The sequence below is a fragment of the Coffea arabica genome, chromosome 6e (genome assembly GCF_036785885.1).
Source record: "Coffea arabica cultivar ET-39 chromosome 6e, Coffea Arabica ET-39 HiFi, whole genome shotgun sequence".
Lineage (NCBI taxonomy): Eukaryota > Viridiplantae > Streptophyta > Magnoliopsida > Gentianales > Rubiaceae > Coffea > Coffea arabica.
Genome location: NC_092321.1, coordinates 11,334,067 through 11,354,552, shown reverse-complemented (window position 1 = coordinate 11,354,552; position 20,486 = coordinate 11,334,067). Strand labels below are relative to the sequence as shown.

At 37.3% G+C, this 20,486-nt stretch overlaps 2 protein-coding genes across 2 annotated transcripts; both read right to left on the bottom strand.

Annotated features, from left to right (window-relative positions):
* Positions 1-556: 556 nt before the first annotated feature.
* Positions 557-2,131, bottom strand: LOC113697112 (zinc finger protein CONSTANS-LIKE 5-like). Its single transcript, XM_027216580.2, has 2 exons — positions 1,157-2,131; positions 557-1,056 (listed from the first exon to the last, which is right to left on the bottom strand). Exons 1-2 carry the CDS (start codon positions 2,009-2,011, stop codon positions 670-672), a joined length of 1,242 nt encoding a protein of 413 aa, XP_027072381.1. The 5' UTR covers positions 2,012-2,131; the 3' UTR covers positions 557-669.
* Positions 2,132-10,530: 8,399 nt separating this feature from the next.
* LOC113695854 (probable 1-deoxy-D-xylulose-5-phosphate synthase 2, chloroplastic) lies at positions 10,531-16,504 on the bottom strand. The gene is made up of 10 exons (XM_027215027.2): positions 16,245-16,504; positions 15,945-16,124; positions 14,924-15,088; positions 14,634-14,784; positions 12,603-12,874; positions 12,230-12,503; positions 11,818-12,125; positions 11,452-11,733; positions 11,060-11,344; positions 10,531-10,917 (listed from the first exon to the last, which is right to left on the bottom strand). The coding sequence occupies exons 1-10, from the start codon at positions 16,365-16,367 to the stop codon at positions 10,765-10,767; spliced, it is 2,193 nt and encodes a 730-aa protein (XP_027070828.1). The 5' UTR covers positions 16,368-16,504; the 3' UTR covers positions 10,531-10,764.
* Positions 16,505-20,486: the final 3,982 nt, after the last annotated feature.

Below are 20,486 nucleotides of genomic sequence, written 5' to 3'. Positions count from 1 at the left end.
TTATAGGTACCTTGTAATCTTATAAAGAAAAATTTGCAATAATGTTACGTCTGAAACTTGAGAATTTCTTATTAAAAGAAGAAGGGATTAAAGCAAGGAAATACAAAAATCCGAGGTTGATTCGGATTTCAAATCTCGAGTTGAGCATTCATTAGTACACTTATATATAACACCCAAACTATTACTATTATTCTACCGTCCGTACATTTATATATTTTATCTATTTAACTTTATTTTTTTTAAAATATTACATAACATTGAAACTCTGTTGGGCACTCGTGACAGGCCCCCTTTAATAAAATTGCAAAAGTGGGGTAGACGGAATTCATACTCAATTTCCCTATGTTGGAGGTTTTATGTTGCCTAAGACATTAATAGAAACAAATTTGCGATGCCCGAAACAAATGCTAGATGTTTAAGGAGCTAAATAAACCATAAGGCCTAAAGTCCCTGAGTTTTAGAATCTTGTTAGTCTTCCAAAATTGGAAATCAATTTACAAAAGAAAAGTAAAAAAAAAAAAAAAAGGCTACTGTTTTGTTGAAAATCACAGGTCAGTGAAACAGAGAAATTACTAGTGATGATCAATTATTGACAGGAAAAGAAACTTTGATCATTAACATTCCTTGCCAAATACTAATACATTTTTACAACACATTCAATCTCTTCCATCAGAAGGATGGCACGACACCGTATCTTGACTCAGGAAAGAAGGCAGCAGAGCCAGGACAAGTAAACATCTGATCAATCTCAGACTCGATTGCTTCAGCCCTCTTTGCAAACCGCCCTTTAATCCTTGGCCTCGTCTCAGCATAGGCCTTTCTCGAAGCGTAACGTATGGTCTTCTCAAATTTCCTGTTCTTCCTCTTCTCCCTGTACCTCAAAACTCTTGCTTCTCTGTCCATTCCGGGCAACTGGGATCCTTGATTATTTCCCCCGGATGATGAACCACTCAAATCAGCAGTACTGCCGCTCAAATTTCGCCCAAATGGGTACGAGATTTCGGACACAGAACTTCCGTCCGGCACCACTCCGACATCCAAAGACGAGGATGAAACCTGAATAAAAACAAATTCAAGATTATTCAGTGCCAAGTGAAACAAAACAAATCAGTACTTTGATCCAATATAAACTGGTAGAGGTTCAGGCCGAACTCACACTCTGGCTCAAAGAGTGGGAAGTGTAGCTGGGAGTATATGAACTGATGTGCGATTTAGTGAAGTCAATTTCGAAGTGTTTTTCGGACGGCTGATGATGGCCCGGCAGTTGAGCAGGGAGAAATGGAGGTTTGGTTGTCTGGACTGGGACAACCCCATCAGTTCCGGAACTAGTATAATGCTGTTGAATTCGAGCTCCCGATGAAATTCGGTAATCAAAATCCAGATAGTTATCCGAGTCAGAGAAAAGAAACTCCACTGATTTGATTTCCGGAGCATCAGTTGGAAGTTTGGAATTCATTGGATTTGATGAAATCCACGGATCAGACATATAACTTTCATGTGCAAAGCACGTGGTCATTTTCGCATCGTGGCCGTGACATGTATCGTTGACCATGTTATTGGCGCCGGTGTTGGAGGAATTGTTAACGGCTGGTGGTGGGAGCGGAACCAATAAAGTAGCGGCCGTGGACTTCACCACGGACTCGGCGGTGTCATAAAAAGGGACCACCGGGGACCGCTCGTGGCGGCGGGCTAAAGGGTTGGCGGAGTGAATATCATGGTCACAAGTGACGCACAGCGCGGCCGCGTCTGCCTTGCAAGTGACGCTGGCGGGCGCTTGCTCACACACCTCACACATCCACACCCGCTCGTGCCTCGACCCAATTTTGTTGGTGGCATGCATCTTAGAGTCACAAGTCATGCACATAAAAAGTGAATCCGTCCGGCAGAAGAGCAAAGCCGCGGCGGAACTGCAACAGTCACAAGGCTTAGCCACCAATCCCCAAGCAGCCGGGACGCCCCTGTTATTGGCTACGACACCAGTGCCACCACCGTCTTCTGCTACTCTCCCCATCTGGGTCTGGGCTGGTTGCTTAATTTTTATTGTCTGAAAGGCCAATGGAATTTTGCTGGGAGTGTCTCCAATAATGATGACTGGGCGGGTGTTAGTGGTGTGTGTTGAAATAACACATTTGGCATCTCTATCTATCTGAATCTATAGGCAGAAGGCAAGGAAATCTAGTTGTTGTTGGGTAGACCCCAATTGACACGTGGAGATGATTTTGGCCACAAAAAAGATTTCATGACATGGAAGTGATATTTTATGTTAAGTAGTTGTCAATTTGTCTGTGCCGACGTAGGGCCCAAACGAGGGGCAGGGGAGACTGGAGAGAAAGGAGGGCAAGCGCAAGACATGGGAGGGAGAGATCGATTCGAAGGGGTTGTTTGGACGAATTTCCCTCGTTACATAATTGAGGGTGCCCTTGTTCTCGGTTTTACGAGTACAAACAGCACAACTATTTGCGACTGTCCTAAAGCACAATTCAAGCGTTTGGACAGAGGATTATTTAGAAATACTTTTTAGCATAATATTTTAACTCTATTTGTGATATGACATACGTAGGATAAAAAATTAATTAACAATATTATAATGTTATTAAAAGTCTGTTGATCACGCAACAAATTTTTTTTTTTTAGCATATTATTCGTGCGACTGTCTTTGAAATATGTTCTTCAACCATGAATGTCAAATATATTAAGCTTTGTCTCAATTATGAACTTAGTAATTACTAGTTCGAACGCTCTATTAATGTTGAATAAATTCGATAGTCGGAGGAGGGATGAGTTAGGTGGTATAGAGGGGAGAAATATAAGTAAGAAATTCCAAATTCAAGATTTCCCACCTACAGTAAAAAGAACAATAATAGTAAGTTAGGCATTTCAAGAGATTCTTTAAAAAAAAAATTTTGACATAAGGCCTCAAATCTTATAGACTTGGACACATACCTGTCTTTAATTTCTGGGCTGCAAACAGTTTGACAGGCTGTTGCGATGAAGCTGCAGGGAAGCAGAATGCGACGGGGCAACAGGATGAAGCTGCAAAAGTAACTGAATACCTAAGCGAGATCACGAGAAGGGAGACCTGTTTGTTCACTTTAGTCTTTTTTGGCACCTAAAAATTTAACAAAGTTGGCTCCTGGAGTTTAGTTGAAGCCAGAAAAAGCAGAGAAGTGGCATGAAAGTTTTCAGTGAATTTGACCAAGTCCTTATCAAACATTGATGGAGAGCTGCAGGGCAGCAATTATACGGACGGCCCGGATTGGGCAAGGACGTATAGCACTGTGTGTAGCACTTGGTTGCTGTAGGATTAAAATTAATGCTCTAAATAGTAAATGCAAGACATTTTGCATCCTAGTGGACGATTGTTATTGGTTGATGCCTCAATACACTCACACGACTTTATCCAAAGAGCTTGTGAAAAATGTATCAGACCATAAATGTCATGATTGCAAAAAGCCAATAAATAAATGTTTTGGTGACCTAAAAACAGAAATCAACACCTTTTATTTTTTTTGTTAAAGAGTTGAGAAACAAAATTTAAGAAGCGGAGGGAGAGAAAGGGGGTTAAAACTCACGAGTATTTCTAAGTCAGGAGGCCTCTAACACCTTCTTCTTTTATTACTTTGAAATTCTTTTTTTAATTTATTTTTATTATTCACTCGTGTATTTGCTTTAAACGCTGTGACGAATATAGCATCACTTGTTGCCACTTAGTATTCTACGACATACCCTAGATTTTACCATTCAATTTGGCCAGGTTTGGACACTTTACACGAGAAATTGGCTACCAACCCTATATATATATATATATATATATATATATATATGTGTATGTATGTATGTATAGAGAGAGAGAGAGAGAATAGTTAATTGGTGTAAGTATTCAGTATTGAATTTATGTATATAATAACAGATCAATATGCACATAGATAAGTTTTATTAGTCTCATGTACAACAACAGAGCCTTGACTATGCTGCACCGGTTCGCTGCATTTCCTAATCGTAAGAAAAGTCATTTCAATTAAAGACTAATTCCACTTCGCATTCCTAAACTCACACCACTTCTCACTTTACACCATAAATTTTTATTTTGGATATTTTGCATTCTAAACTCTTACGTTTGGTTACGTTGCACCAAAAAATCTCAAGTTTGTCTTATTTAAAACAAATTAATAATTATGTTCGTAAAATTAACGAGACAAAGGATGATAAAAATTAATGATAATATACCGTTTTATATGAACTGTGATCCCTCAACTTTTTTTTTATCACCTTTAGCGCATCATTATTGATTTATATGGCTTCAATCATTATTAGTAAAATTAACGAGATAAAAGATTGTGCAAATTACTGACAATGTATTATTTTATTTTTTGATGATGTTGTGGCACCTTTTGACCACTTTCGACATGTTATCATTAATTTATTGAGTTCTCTATGCCATTAATTTTGTTAAAGTTGTCATTGATTAGATTTAAATGGGTCAAATTTGAGAGTTTAGAATACCGAATATTCAAAATTCGAAAGTTTAGGGTGCAAAATATTTAAAATTAAAGTTTAGATTGCAAAGTGAATAAGTGATCATATAAGTTCAGGGGTGCAAAATGAGTTAGTTCAAATAATTTGAGGCCATGAGATGCCGGAAGAAATAAAGAAAAAATGGTGAAGATACTACCGATAACAGCTACTAATATACCAACCCACATGATGTGTCGCAGTTGTTGCATTTATTTCGTGTCATGCCTGTTTCTAGTACCATTTTGACATATCAATATCAGTCGGTTTTAAGTTGAGGCTTGCCAGTTTAGTATAATTTGAGATTTGCTGCCTCGTTAGAAAGATAACTGTTGTATTCCTCAACTAATAATAAACTGAAGGCACAGACCACAAGTCCAGAATCCCAGCCATGAGCCCTCTCGCTCTCTGTCTCCATTACGTGCTTGCTTTAAAGAAGTGAAAGAATTATCGAGGAACATGCAGTTGATGAAATATTCTATCATATATCCATCAAATACGTGAAAAGTTAGGAAGTAAAATTCTGTAATATCTGCTTCAAACAAAATAAATCTCTCTAAACTCATACGACTGTTGACAGAAAGACATAATTTATGGTTTAAGTGGACATACCATCGTATAATACACATATGGTTTTCCACCAAGCTATCAGCCCACCATGTTTCCTGTTTTATGCAATATTTGTTTGCATTTAGAAACAAGATTTCCTGGCATGGACGGCAAGTGTATTGTTTTATATTCAAACTTACTTTTGATAGTATCATTTTTTATTCAAGGACATCATGTTCTGACTTCTGACTACTGCTTGGGGGATTAGAAAATGGAACTAATTAAACTTGGGCAGTCATGCCAGGCGAATTTCTCAGCTCTGACCCTTCTTCACCTTCAAATGTGGATTCTAACTGATTCAATATTGTCATAAGACTCAGCAATTTTCATTCAAATGAAACATACTAGTAATCCTTTAGGGCAGTTGCATTAAGATTATACTTTGCCTTTGGCTTAGAGGGCTTGCTTGTTTCTTGAGCAAAATCTTTCAACACGAGGTCTTAGCAAGCAAAAGATTCCATGCTAAAACCATTTCTAAGTAATGCGAGACTTCATAGCCCCTCGGGATCAGCTCAGCCGGTTGTCAAGTGGCCCTCTGGGTCATGCGACGCAGGTTCGAGTCTGGCCTCTCCTGTCGCCTGGATGCTCTTGGGAGGCAGGGTACTCCAGGTCCAGGGAGATTAGTCTGGCCAAACTGGGATACTCTTTGGATTGACAAAAAAAAAAAAGTAATGTGAGACTTCACTGTAGACTTGATTGATTGGTGGGGACCTTGTAATGTTGAGAGCTCAGTTGTTAATTAAGAATTAAGCTGCACGTAAGTGCTCTTCCCAATCGTCATTTAGCATCATTTTCTTTAGAGCAACAGAGAATTGAAGCACGATAGCAACTAGCTTGACAGCGCCACCTTTGGGGTGCATGGATTTCACATTAAGCTCATTCTAGATACTACCTCCCTCTTTCCCCGTTCATTTCCATCATTGATTTCAATTTGCAAGACAAGATTCCAATCAAAATCAATAGTAGTGGAGTATTTCAATTATTCAATTGCATGAAAAAGACTAGCTATTCTCATAGGATGTATGATAACAGCAATTTCGCTTCAAAAACCCAACATGGAAATGTGGGTTCAATTAAATTCAACTGCAACGATATTATTCTTAATTCTCATGGTCAAATAGGAAGCAACATATATATATAGTACTCCAGCTAGGCATGGCCATGGTTCCATTTGGAACCGGGAACCGGACCGGAACCGGACCGTTTGGAACCGGACCAGAACCGGAACCAGAACCGTGGAACCAGAACCGTAGTAGAACCTTGGATAAAGGTTCCGGTTCTGGTTCTCTAAAAAATAGAACCAGAACCAGAACCGCCGGTTCCAGAACCGTTAAAAAAATTAAAAATAATTAATATAAAAAATAATAAAAGTAGAGACATCATGATGATCATCATGATCCACCACAACCTTTTGACCAAGCTCTCAACGGATCCAAGAGGAAAAAATTGCAAAGAAGGGCTCCAAAGAAAAAGCTTGTATTCGAAGAAAAAAAGGGAGCTTCTTCAATTTTTGCTCTCGGGGGCTCTCAACGGAAGAAAGAAACAACCATACAGAACCGGAACCGGAACCGGAACCATAAGGAATCGAAATCAGAACTATGCGGTTCTGGTTCTACCTCTTTGAAGAACCAGAACCGCCGGTTCTGGAACCAGAACCAGAACCATCTTATATGGTGCGGTTCTGGTTCTACCTCTTTGAAGAACCAGAACCGCCGGTTCTGGAACCGTGGCCATGCCTAACTCCAGCCAATCTTGCGAGTTGGAGTGGTCCAGTTGGCAGGGTGAATTGGCCATTATCATCATCTGTTCTTCAAAGTCTAGAAGTTTCAAATTCCTTTACCTTTTCTGTTGGCAAGTCCTTGAATATGCAAAACAAGACCGACCATCCAATAATTCCGATTAATACGTCTCTGACCATCTCATGCAAGAGGAGGCCACCATCATTCTGGGACGCAGTAATATGAGACTTTTTAGAAGAGGCCGATGAACTAAATGGAGAAGCCAAGACAGCTCATGAGAATCATAACTGCTTGAAAATGACGAGAGCATTGCTAAATTAGGTGAGCTAAATTTTTGCAAAAAAAATTGATGATGCGATGCACCTCTTGGTTGATATTTGATATACGTCACTCGGTGCGTGGGGCTGACGGGGGTTTTGAAAGGACAATTGTACCCTCAGGACCAGACTTCAATGTGGATTTTTGGCTTTTGCTCCGAAAAAGCGAAAACACGGGTCACGTAAATCTGTGAGTATTCATTGGCCAGTGGAAACTGTTAAGCAGAGGAAAAGGAAAAACAGGGAGTTGGAGTCGACGATGTACTGCAATGCACTAAATGCTTATATGCAATCTGATGCTGTTGTGGTGGTTGTTTTTTGGACTAGGAAATGGATTCGTTTGTTTGGTTGTGGAAGAGGATGGGCAGGCTTGGAATTTCACCTGACCTGGGGGACTCTCACTATACATGTTATCGTGATGCTGTACACAACATGTGTGGTAGGATGCCATGTGCCTGCACCAGATTTTTTGTATGGAAATTGCTTCGAGATTTTTCGTATTGGTTTTTTTTTTTTTTTTTTTGGTAAATAAAGACTAAGTAGATGTCAGAGTTAATCGTTGGGATTGGGGTTCACTCTGGTGGCGATCAGATTTAGAATTCGAATCTTATGTCTAATAATTAGAGATTGAGAGAATCTAGAATTCGAGTCTTGAATTCAGAATGTGCAAAGAAATAAGTCTTTCAATCAAAACATTGCTCTAGTTTCTACAAGTTCAATTCGGCCCTCCCTTAAATATGTTAGTACAGGAGTAGGGGTAACGAGGAAATTACTAATTTATCAAAAAAATCATGATAGCAAAAGTGCACAATCAATATGAACAACTAAATGAATTATGCTATTGGATTGAACTACAATCAAGATTTCACTTCTATGTTGGGCTTGGTAGTCCAGTGGGTAATTTTTCGTTTTCGTTTCATGGTAAATTTCTCCAAATTCTCCTGATACATCTTTTACATTTTTCAGCTCCATTTTACTCTTACAAACCTAATATAACAAAAGGCAAGGCAGTGGAATATTTCCTAATAATTTTCAATCTTTTAAAAATACAATATTTAAACATCTACTTATCGAAATGAATTTTTGATGCATACATCTGTGCCTAGTGGAGGCCGAAGCTCTGTACAGCTAAGTGTCTACTGGGAAGCACTTATTATTATTTTTTGTCCTTCTTTGGATATTAAGAGAGTCGGGGAATTGTAAACTACTCCATGTATTTTCATCAAAACCTCTTAATGTCCTGCCATTCGATAACCTGCCATGCTGTATATGTCTCACGAACCCAAGACATGAAGAGAGTTCATAAAGGCAAAGCCGTGTCTTGTCTACCTCTTGGATAAAATGGATCACTCCTGGTGGGTTTGAAAAATGAGACTCAATAATACACTCTCGGGCCTCCTCCTTCTTAGACTTCACCATTTTAATTGCGAAAAATGAATATCATATCCACATTTCCAACTAAACCCCTGTACTAGTTCACTACTTCAGTTCTAATAAATGTTTTGAATTAACTTTTTATGCACTGATAATGTAGTTTTTTTTTTATGCTAGCAGTTATGAATGCATGACACATTGCATAACTTGAATTTTAAATTTGAATTCATTTTACGTGGCATGATCTAAATTTGCCTACTAGTGTTAAAAAAAATTTTTACACTGATATGTATAAAAACCATACTGATATGTTTTTAGTGCCACTAGGACTCTTTTTTTTTTTTTTTTTTGTCGACACAGGGGTGTCCGGATCAATCCTTACGGGGCCCGACTAATCCCCTGCGACCCGGGAGAGGAGACCCCAATCCCGCAACGGATCTTCTGTCCCACACCCTGTGCCACTCTCTGTCCCACTTTTTATTATATTACTATTTCTCCTACATAAATATCATGTTTTAGTTCTTTTTTGTTTTCTTAAGATCCAATAACTATTAATTGAGTTATACACAAAATTTAACATACTCAAAAAATCAAAATGCATAAAAAATGAGATTTTTTATGAATTTTCTGCTGTATTTTTTAATTTTCTATTATATATTACTTTTTTGAAACTGCTGTATTTATTTTTTACTCAATTAATAGTTATTGGATCTTAAGGAAACAAAAAAGAACTAAAACATGATATTTATGTAGGAGAAATAGCAATATAATAAAAAGTGGGACAGAGAGTGGCACAGGTTGTGGGACAGAAGATCCGTTGCGCCCCAATCCTTAGTGCCACTAGGACTCGGTAGGAAGAAATTTGAAGTGTTGTACCCAAGTGGATTTGTGGTGGCATTCTTTTGTTCAATTCGTCAAGACCCGTTGCCCGTTGCCACAAGCTACAACTTTACACTCGGTCATAAAATCAGTCTATGGAACTAGGCTCTAGGCTTTCATGGGAGGATGATCAGCCTATTAGGCCTGGCCTTAGAAAACTTAAACACCAAGGGAACAAGACACGGAGTGATAGTCCAAGAAAAGCATGGTATCCTTGGGCCTCAATAGTGGCCTACCGCTACATTTCCACATCTTGCTTTTGTGGGATCTCCAATAATTGGGTGTTTTTGAACAGAAGATTATTTGGGGCAGTATTTTTTTTTTAAAAAAAAAAAAGATATGATATATGTGATATAAAAAAAAATTAAAAAAAATAAAAAAGATATATTGAAAGATGTGTTTTATGACGTAAATAAATAATTTTTTAACAAATAATTCTATCCAAACGCACTCATTGTGTTGGTGTGTTGGATTCTCAAGCGAAGCAGGTTTTTCAACTCGGCATGGAAAATTTGGGAGCTTTACAGTCTGCAATGCACTAATGCACCCTATCTAATTTGGAAAAACAAAGTTAAAAAAGAATGTTGGTCTTTTACTAAAATGATTATCATATGGAAACGTGCAGTAGCCATTGCTTGTGTGACACTTTGCACCCCCAATATTGTGTTCCTATTGGACGTCATAGTTCTAATTTCACCTTTTTCACCGCCATATCCTCAGAATTGGACGACAATGTTGCACTTGATGTAGCTACCTCGTACTCGGGAGGTGCAACGTTCCCATCCAAAACACAAGACAATTCTGATTTGTCCCCAATCAGAGTTCAGTTCAAGCGTGGAGTGTGACGACTGCAAGGATTTGAGTGTCTAACAATGGAATTATTCATCGAATTAACTTAACAAGCTTTTTGTCTGTGGTGATCTACAAATGACATGACTTGGGGAACTATGATTTCAGAATTTAGACGCATTTTGAAGCATCATGATGATGATGATTTTTTTTTTTTTTTGTTACACTTTCTTGTGAAACTAAAAGCTTCATCTACATTCAAACTATGTACCAAGCTTTAAAGAAGCCACGGAGGGAAGACAATATGCTACTTTCATGCAATCTGATTTCGACTGTATATTATTTCTCGAAATGCAAGCACTTTACAGCATCCATTTGATAGGTACAGGAGAAGTTCGATCGTTCTCTCTTGTCATCACATGCATCCGCTATTCCCATCAATTTCTTTATTTACAGCACACGAGAATTGAAGAAATGGCGACAAATTGTAAATCAGATTTGGCCTCTCCTCTGAAATCAGCCATGTCATGCGCACATTTATCCGATTATATGTCGATGAGGTGCAGACTCTCCTTGTGCTCACCAATTAGAGATAGAACAGTGGCTGCAATGTGCTTTGGGGTGAGCCCGGCTTCTTCAATCTGGTCAGCTGGAGCCCCGTGGTCGATATATCTGTCAGGAAGCATCATAGCCCTCCACTAAAATAAGAAGAAATGAGTCAAGAAATCTATTTTAGATCATAACTAGGATTATTGGATCAAAATCAATCAGTGCACTGGGATTGGGAGAAGGAAACATTGGTGGTAAATGCCTGAATGGTAATGTGTAATGAAACAGTACCTTTAGATTTCCATCTAGTAAACCGTTCAAGCCCAAAAAGTGTGAGACGTGAGATCCAAATCCTCCAATAGATCCTTCTTCAACAGTGAGGAGGACTTCATGCTCCTGAACGAGTTCTCGGATCAATTTTCCATCCAGAGGCTTGCAGAATCGCGCATCAGCAACAGTGGCTGATACTCCAACGGCTTGAAGAACCTGAGCAGCAGCTAAACAGTTTTGCACCATCGTTCCATAACCCAAAATGGCTACCCTGGTTCCTTCCCTCAATATCCTTCCCTTGCCAATCTGATTTTGAAATTTGTTTTAGCATTGGATTCAAAAATAAATGCATGTGTGTATATATATGACAAACGAAAAAGGGGTTCTCAGAAGTTTCAGATATTGCAAACTACCTCCAGTGGAGTTCCTTTGTTATTGGGCGGAAGTACCGCACCAATGCCATTTCCTCTTGGGTACCTAAAGCAACTAGGCCTGTCATCAATAACTGCAGCAGTTGCAATCATGTGCATTAGTTCCGCCTCATCCGCTGGTGCCATGACAACCATATTAGGCAGACAAGCCATATAAGTGGTGTCAAATGCCCCACAATGTGTCGGACCGTCTGCGCCTACAAGTCCAGCTCTATCCATAGCAAACCTCACAGGAAGTTTTTGAAGGTCTACATCGTGAACCACCTGCACAATCTCCAGTATTAGAATTTCTATTGAATGTGCACATTTTCCATTTTAGCAACTAGTAATGAGGTTAGGCCATTTTACCTGATCGTAACCCCTCTGCAGGAAAGATGAGTAGATAGCACAAAAGGGCTTGAGCCCTTCTGTAGCTAAACCAGCAGCAAAAGTAACAGCATGCTGCTCTGCGATCCCAACATCAAAACATCGTTCAGGAAAGCGTTTCTGGAATATATTGAGACCGGTACCACCTCCCATGGCAGCATGAATAGCTACTATCTTTTCATCTTGCTCTGCTTCTGCTACCAGAGACTCTGCAAAGTATGTAGTATATGCTTTTGTCTTTGAACTTGACTTGAATTGTTTTCCAGTTTGAGGATCAAATTTCACAACTCCTGCAGGAAAACCACAGAAGGGGGGGAAAAGAAAAGGAGGAACTGATTAGCCCTATGCTTTTTAAGCAATTTTTCCAAATTATGAAACAAAATGTGCATATTACCATGCATTTTATCTGCAGCTACTTCTGCAGGAGTGTATCCTTTTCCTTTTTCTGTAATGATGTGAATAAGGACCGGTCCTGGTGCAGGCATAGACTTCACCTTCTTGAAAATGTGCACAAGGTCCTCCATATTGTGGCCATCGACTGGACCAATGTAATATAGTCCCAATTCTTCAAATAGAGGAGCCCCTGAGCCACTAACCATTCCCCTAACGGCACTATCGACTTTGGCTGCAAGTTCATGAGTTTTGCCGCCTAGTTGCTTTGTCACCCCCTATAAATGATCACAATTCAATGAATAAATTCTTTTTTTTTTTCTTTTTGTGCCATTCAAGAGCAGCGAGGTTGAGGAAATTGATTAATTACTACTTACTTTTGCTGCTTCGCGAAGTTGGCGAAATTTTCTGCTTGATTGCAGCTTTGTTAAGGCCTTGCTCAAAGCTCCAACAGGAGGGGCAGGACCATCAAGAGTGGCTGTGGGGAGGGAGACTTGTTTGTTGTCGTTCAAGATTATAATGAGATTCGAATCAAGAAAGCCTGCATTGTTCATTGCTTCGTATGCCTGTCCTGCTGTCATGGCTCCATCTCCAATCACTGATATTACATGATTGTCCTTCCCAACCAGATCTCTTCCAACGGCCATTCCTGCATATAATTCAACAGCAATTTTAGACAAGACTTGTAATCAATCGATTTTGCCGGAAGTCAAAAGCGCTGACAAGCTTGGCCTTGGGCCTAAAAGTAGCAGAGCCCAACTGCTCAGGTTCCCCTTGGTGTGTAGTGACCCATTCATTGTCTGGCAAGTGGGCCAGCAGTCTAGATCATTTGAGAATGTTAATTGCACCCTACTTTTTATTAATTGTGCGTTCATTGTCGCTTTTATCACTGCAATAATAATTGTAAGGACGTTTCTAGTGATATACAAATCTTCGCAAAACTTTTGCCCGTGCCAAGTTTTGATAAGTTAGGAGGGACCACAAGACTCACAGTCACAGGTCCGAAATGGGACAGTGAAAGGTCCATATTTGACAATTAAATGACAGTAATGCGTTTAGGAAAGATAGATACAGTTCCTATTTCTTCTATCATGCGCCCTAAAAGTTCAGGACAAAAAGGTAGGACCGGCTACTTTAGATGTCCAAAATATTAAAATTTCAATGCAAAAGGCATATTAAGAGATAGAAATAATAAGAGTTTATTATGGGCATACCCTCTTTTTTTTCTTTTTTATTTTTTGGTGTACTTTGTGCTTTTAAGGCACATACTAGAAAAAGTCTTTCTAAGTTAATGGCTAGTCATTTCTTCTATGTACGAGTCTTCAATGACACGTATTTGTTAATCACCTATCAACAAGAGACAAGTAACAGATAGACTAAGTATAAATTTCTCTTACAGATCCTTGTATTCAAACTTTTTTTTTTTTTGTCAAACGGTAACATCTATTCTATTCTGCTTCTACCTTACTCTTATTCTAGCCTATGCTAAGGGCAGGGGAGTTTCAACTGAATCAATTGGGGAACCAACGAGGAACTATTATCGGATCAGATTGGTGCATTATTCATCAGTATAGATTTTGAGAAATTACATATAGTGACACAGTAATGAAAGACAAGATTTGAATCTTGACCTCACGCCCACCAAAATTTAAAAGTCTATAATGGTGGCCAATGTGGAATGGTCCGTTGGCTTGTATCTAAACTTTTCCGGTTTAGCCAACCTTGTATGCAACTCAACTAAATTTAATAATGCTTGGGTTTGTTATATACACAAAAATCTATCTATGTCTGTACATAGATCCTGTGATCTAGAGTATGTCAAGCACGCTGAGGCAGACATTTACCAGGCTGCAGCGTACAATTCGCCCCATCTCTCGGGCCCCGTCCCATGTGGAAGAGCCATTTGATCAAACTCCACATGTTGGAGATTCTTTCACTAACATTATTAGTTTCAAGTTTTACTCTAAACCGAAGGCCATCAGTGTGGACCGCCATTTCACTCACAGTCACCAATATTATTATCTTTAGCTTTACCGTTGCGTTAATTGTACAAAGATAAATAATTTTTACGGCTACTTAAAGCTTATGTAAAAGTGTTTTATGGTGTTTTACTGTTATAAAATTGAGGAAAGTTTTCTTTTTGGTTAGCATGATTTGAAAAAAATAAATAAATATAAATATTATTTAACTTGCATTATAAACACAATTTTTAATCACATTTTTATCTACGTGTTATTTGAAATAAAATTTTCTACATAATCTCCTATCCAAAACTGACAAGTCTATTCCTTATCAACAGGTCTAGTCTATTCCTTAGATACGTTCTTGGGAAGATAAAAAAGTTCAGTATCTACTAAAGACGGAAGGAAAAATGGACCCTTTTTTTTTCCCCCTTTTTTGGGTTTTACCTAAGCCAGCTGAAATACTTGTTGAACTATGGCCAGCCCCAAATGCATCATGCGCGCTTTCATCCCTTTTGGGAAATCCGGCAAGTCCGAAGGTCTGTCGAATTGTATGCATTCTTGACCTCCTACCCGTCAAGATTTTGTGTGGGTATGTCTGCAAAATCACCCCCAAAAAAAAAATAAATTTTCCCACTCAGATTTCAATCATATATCTGCTGTAATGAAATATTTAAAATTTGCGTAAAAAATTTAAAAGAAAAAATTGATTATACTGAATAATGTAATATAATGACCTGGTGACCGACGTCCCAGATGATTTTGTCGTCAGGAGTGTTGAATACATGGTGAAGTGCAACAGTAAGTTCTGCAACACCCAGGCTTGCACTAAGATGGCCGCCAATCTTGGACACCGTATACACGATCTCTTCCCGGAGTTCATCAGCTAATTTTTCAAGCTCCTACGCGTATAGATAATCATAAAAACAAAAATTAATTGCGGGGGTTATTCTTAGAGAACAAAAATTAACGTACTTAAAAGTTGAAAATTCCACTGCGGCATGTGGAATCAGAAAATAGGGAAAAACGTGATTTATGTGATATCGAATCCAAAAAAAATAGAGAGAGAGAGAGAGACATTAATTGTGGGCTATCTTCAAGACGTGATTTACGTGTTGTACTATCATATTTTGCTTTCGGAATCTTTTGTGTTTTCTCTTAAAATCATGATTTGGACTCTTCTCCTGGACCAATTATTTTTCTGAGAATTTGGCGAAGTGGTAGTAAGCGTGAAAGTTGATATAATATCTGAAGCAATATTATTACTATTTAGTACTTTAATTTTTCTTAAGTTGCGAATCATCATATATAATACAGTACACACAAAAAAAAGGGTAAAATACACTTTATTTACACCCCTGTGGTATAGCATTTTTCACATAACTCCCCATAATTTCAAAAGCTATACATAAGGGGTTATATGGTAAAATATAATATCATACGGGTAAAATATAAGGGGTTATATAGTAAAATATAAAACTATACGGGGTTAGAGTGTCATACATATTATGTTTATATATTTTGGTGACTTTAGCCATTTTAACTTTTAAACAAGGGTAATTTCGATATCTTCTTCATGGGTTCCGTTATAAATGATCATTTCCGTCATTTTGACACTTTAATCCAAATTATGAGGGGGTTATATATAGCTTTTGAAACTATAGGGAGGTTGGTGAAAAATTAAGAAACCATAGGGGGCTAAAGTGTATTTTATCCCAAAAAGGCAAAAAAAAGTTTAACAACCATCGCCAAACTCACCTCAACTGAAAGATTCTTCATGTGAACGGGGTAATTAATGGTATCCAGAATTGGAGTCTTAGGCTTCGCCCCAGAGAAATTGAGGATTCTCTTCTGCTGTCCATCCTGCCTTGTCTTCACTAGGACATCGCTTTCATCACTAGCTTCATTTTCCTGGTGAACAGCTACAACCCCAGAGAACTGCAAAATGGAAGTGCCAAGATTTACTTAAGCTATCAAGCACACTGTACACTATATAACACTCGTACATTTGTGCGTGCGCGCCCGCGTGCGTGCGAGGGAGGGAGGAAGGAAGGGTACCTTTCGCTTGTTGCTGGGAATACAAGGAATGGTGGAAGGTAAGAGGCTTGAAGAAGAAAGACCATCTTGAGGATAGAGCAACGGGAGGAAATTGGCCCTTGGGAGAACACCATATGACGCCATTTCTCAGTGTGTATTGTGTGTGTAAATCTCTCTCTCTCTCTCTGAGGCTACCAGTTGGTTGCTGATCAAACTGGAGTTTGAGAGAAGAGCGAACGATGGTTCTCTAGGAAAGCTGAAAATTGAGCTTCTACTTGAGTATTACGAAGAAGGGGATTTTATAGGAGAAATGGCCCCAAAATACAAACGTGTCGGGTGCATGCATCGTTGAAACTTCTTTGTTTCCATACCACATTTGAGTTGTTTAGAAAGTCTTTCTTTTTCTTTTTTAATTTATGTTTTGACAAGCATGGAGAGTGACTAATGCCTACCGTTAATCTTCCTCAATGGAAAGTTTTCAACAAAATGGTAAAAGTTTCTCCTTTCACGTAACGGGAAAAAGGAAAAAGAAAAAAGAAAATTTCCTACCTACCGCCTTCCTGTTTTAATCATATTTTTACCTTAGATACATTAAATCGCTGCTTGTGTGTCCATTTGACTGCTATTCTCTAAGATTTTTATAAACAAATTTACTATAACAATTTAATTTATATGAGATAAAAATGTGATTAAAATATGAGTTTACGGAAAATATAAAAATTTTGGGAAAACAATGGCAATCCAAACAAAGCATAGTCAAAATGCCATCCTTGTCACCTTTCTACTTGGGAACAATAATAGATTTTCTTTTAGAGAGAAAATTTAAAAGATTTATAAGTCGGGAAGTGAACTTGTAGATTTTAAGTACACATAATCCTTGCTCATCTTTTCTCTCAAACTCCCGAAACCAAAAATAAATAGAAAAAAAAAAAAAGAGAGGAAGAAGAAGGAGCTGTCACTTTTTGATGTATTATATATAAGATAAAAAGATAATTGAAAAATATGTTGATTATACAAGTAAATTAACGTGTGTAAATAATATGTAGTCCAAACATGTTTAGCTGTCACCTCACTTTTCTATCTCCCCTTTTTTTTCTCTTTATTCTTATCATAATGTTCATCTTCCCAACTTTGTCCAACATAGGTAAATAGCATGATTCCCAGAAATTCAAGATCCAATCATGCATGCTCAGTAATTACCTCGAACATGAAAATTGCTACAAATGTTATCTTAAGTAGTAATTTGTTCAAATCTTAAACAGTAATCGCTTGAGTAATTATTGAAAACAATTTCAAAGGGGACGGGATTCATGCAGTGTGCTGCTACTTTTTTTTTTTTTTTTTTTGCTTTCTTCCTTTTTGTTGAGCTGTTGCTCCCTGATTGACGAATGGAGGGCGGAGAGGGCCTCCCAAAGATTCCAAAAATTATTTTGCAGCCATTTAAAATAATACAAAAATTTTACTGATATTCTAATAGATATTATATTTTGCCCCCCTCCCCCCAAAAGTTTTTTTGAATCTTTCAACATCCCGTTAAAAATTTTCGATGTAAACATTAGAGTTTATCCCCTAAAGTTTTTAAAATACATAAAGGTGTCTTCTTAAATTCACATCTTTATTAATCTTGCCTCCCAAAGTTTAAGCTCTGGCTCCGTTTTCCACTACCAGTGTTGACACCCACAGAGCAATTAGCAAGATTTGATGGAAAATTCAGCCCAAAATTAAAGTAATTTTCAGCCCCATATGTTAGTCTTCCCATATATGCTTCAAAATGGAGGGGCCTCGTGACTGCTGCTACCTACTAGCAACATCTAATAAAATTTTCAACCCTAAATTTAATCTGATTCTTTTGTTCTATACCTTTTCTTGATGCTGAAATGCTCGATACATGATCGTTGGTAATGAGTTTGGTGCAGTACAGTTATCATCTTGCTCTAAAATTCATCACCGGAGTGATGTATTTCCTGCATCAGATTAATACTCTCTGCCTTGCTTCCTTTCTTCTTTTCTTATTTTTATTTCCTTCTCTCATTTGCTAGGAGTGCATTTTCTAATTGTGGACAAGAAAATTAGATTAGAAGAGCAAGAAGATGGGAAGCACGTCAAATTGTAGTGGGGAGTAATTGTTGCTTTCTTAGGTGGTGGGACGAACTTTCGTGTGGTGAGGTTCAGAAAATAATCGACGTCAAGAACTTCCATGTTATCATTCGAACGCACGCGACATGAGTGCACCATTGTTAATTCAGGATTTCCTTCTAGATTTTCCAAGTTTTTTTATAAACGTTAAAAATATATCAATAACATTCAAATGGGAGTTATACATATGCATCGAGAACTACTGGTTAAAGAAGATTGGAGGTCTCATTATCATGCTACCCATTATTTGGTGAAATTAGATGTCAGAGTATGAAAAATTTGAATTCTTTCCGAGTATTTATAGAATAAGGGATGAATATTTTTAGATATAGGAATTAAGTAGTTAATGCACTCGTATCAAAATAAAGGGTAGTATTAATGAGTATTAGTTTATCATTGGATATGTTAAAAAATGAAATATTATCTATTAAATCATTTTAAAAGTTTAAACTATTGAATAATTTGACAAGGGTTATTATATTACAATCGTGAGTATAGTATTCAAAAAGGATAGTAGAATTTCCGAAATAAAATCTCTAGTTGACAATTATTGCAGCATCAAAATCAAGGTGCATGTGGCTTGACTACTTTCCACCATCAGAATAATACCTTTTTTTATTTGTTGGGTTCAATAAATGAGAATGGCACTGACCAAACTGGACAGCATTTTTACTTGAGTGTATTTTGAACAATAAAAATTACTTGAGGGAAATGCGCATCTTGTTTCATGAATAATTTATTAGGAGTAAGTACATATTAACGGCTAATGCACCTTTCTTTTATCAGATCTCAGGGATCGACCCTCATAAAAAAATGAAATTCCACCTCCTTTCGTTCGTTTGTCAGAACTGAAATTAAATGATTTCACGAAACGTAATCTGAAGGAGAATTCTATGTCGGGCACTTTTCTTTACTCTGTTTTCTATTTATTATTCACCTGTTATAAGGGGAAAAAAACAAAAAGAAAAAGAAAAAGAAGAGGTGGATATCACTTAGCTAGTATGCTGATCATTACAACGGGAATGGTGTAATAGAGAGCTTGGAAATTGGAACAGATTTTTCCTCCCTAGAGGTTTTCCACGGTTATAGCGCTCTCTCAAATTGTCCTTATCATCGATCCTTGTTATACATGATGAGGATTTTTTTTAATAACTTCCTTTGCAGATAATATAATCTCGTTATCTATACCATTCTTAGTGATATGATTTGATATTGCCTCAATCCTGTAATGTCAATCATGATACAGTCTCGTCATGTATATCAATTACTTTGTAAGGAGGGTTTGTTAGTAAGCAATTATGGTTTAATTTGAAGTTTATTTCTATAACCATGGAGTTGTGGTTAATTTTGAAGTTTGCTCCTTTGAAAAATCAAAATTAGAATACCAATCCACTGGGATACGTTTTAGTTAGCTTTTTTTCCGTAAACAGGAAACTGACAAACAAAGAAAAGAAAAAAAACATGGTTATCCCTTGTCGATAGACGAAGGTTCTGAATCAAACTTACGATGCGCCGGATAAAATTGAAATTTGAATACTGAAATGTGAAATCTAAAATTTGAAGTCTGAATTCATTAACTTATTAAATTATTAATTATTAAATCAAATACATTTGAATGTATATCACATTTTTTTGGGATCAAGTTTTGTCTAAAAAATTCAGTAGCAGTTAATTAATTCAAATGTTCAATTTTTTGTTATCAAATGCGTTTTAACATATTAAGATCTGAATCCATTAAATTTAAGTGCTGAATTAGGTTATCAAACAGGGCTTTAGTTTTCAATATTGTCAATCAGATTTGTTGTTTGATAATTCAATTCAACACTTAAATTTAATGAATTAAGATCTTAATATGTTCAGACTGTTTGATAATAAAAAATCGAACATCTGAATTAATTAAGTGGCACTGAATCTCTTAGACAATATTTATTCTAAAAAATAAATGATGAACTATTCACTTATCACTTAATATGAAATATATTCAAATGTATTATATTTAGTATTTAGCAATTCAATAACTTAATAGATCCAGATAAAATAGAGATACTTCGCAAAAAAATGAGGCCAAGAAGAGAAATTGTAACTTAAGCCCTTAAATTGAAGCGAAAAACTATTAAAAACTGAACT

Coding starts and splice junctions, on each gene's coding strand:
- LOC113697112 (XM_027216580.2), bottom strand. CDS start 2,011: ATGGGGAGAGTAGCAGAAGACGGTGGTGGCACTGGTGTCGTAGCCAAT. Junction 1,057..1,156: donor CCCACTCTTTGAGCCAGAGT/GTGAGTTCGGCC, acceptor GTTTTTATTCAG/GTTTCATCCTCGTCTTTGGA.
- LOC113695854 (XM_027215027.2), bottom strand. CDS start 16,367: ATGGCGTCATATGGTGTTCTCCCAAGGGCCAATTTCCTCCCGTTGCTC. Junction 11,734..11,817: donor TGCAGAGGGGTTACGATCAG/GTAAAATGGCCT, acceptor GAGATTGTGCAG/GTGGTTCACGATGTAGACCT. Junction 10,918..11,059: donor TACTAGATGGAAATCTAAAG/GTACTGTTTCAT, acceptor TTCTTATTTTAG/TGGAGGGCTATGATGCTTCC.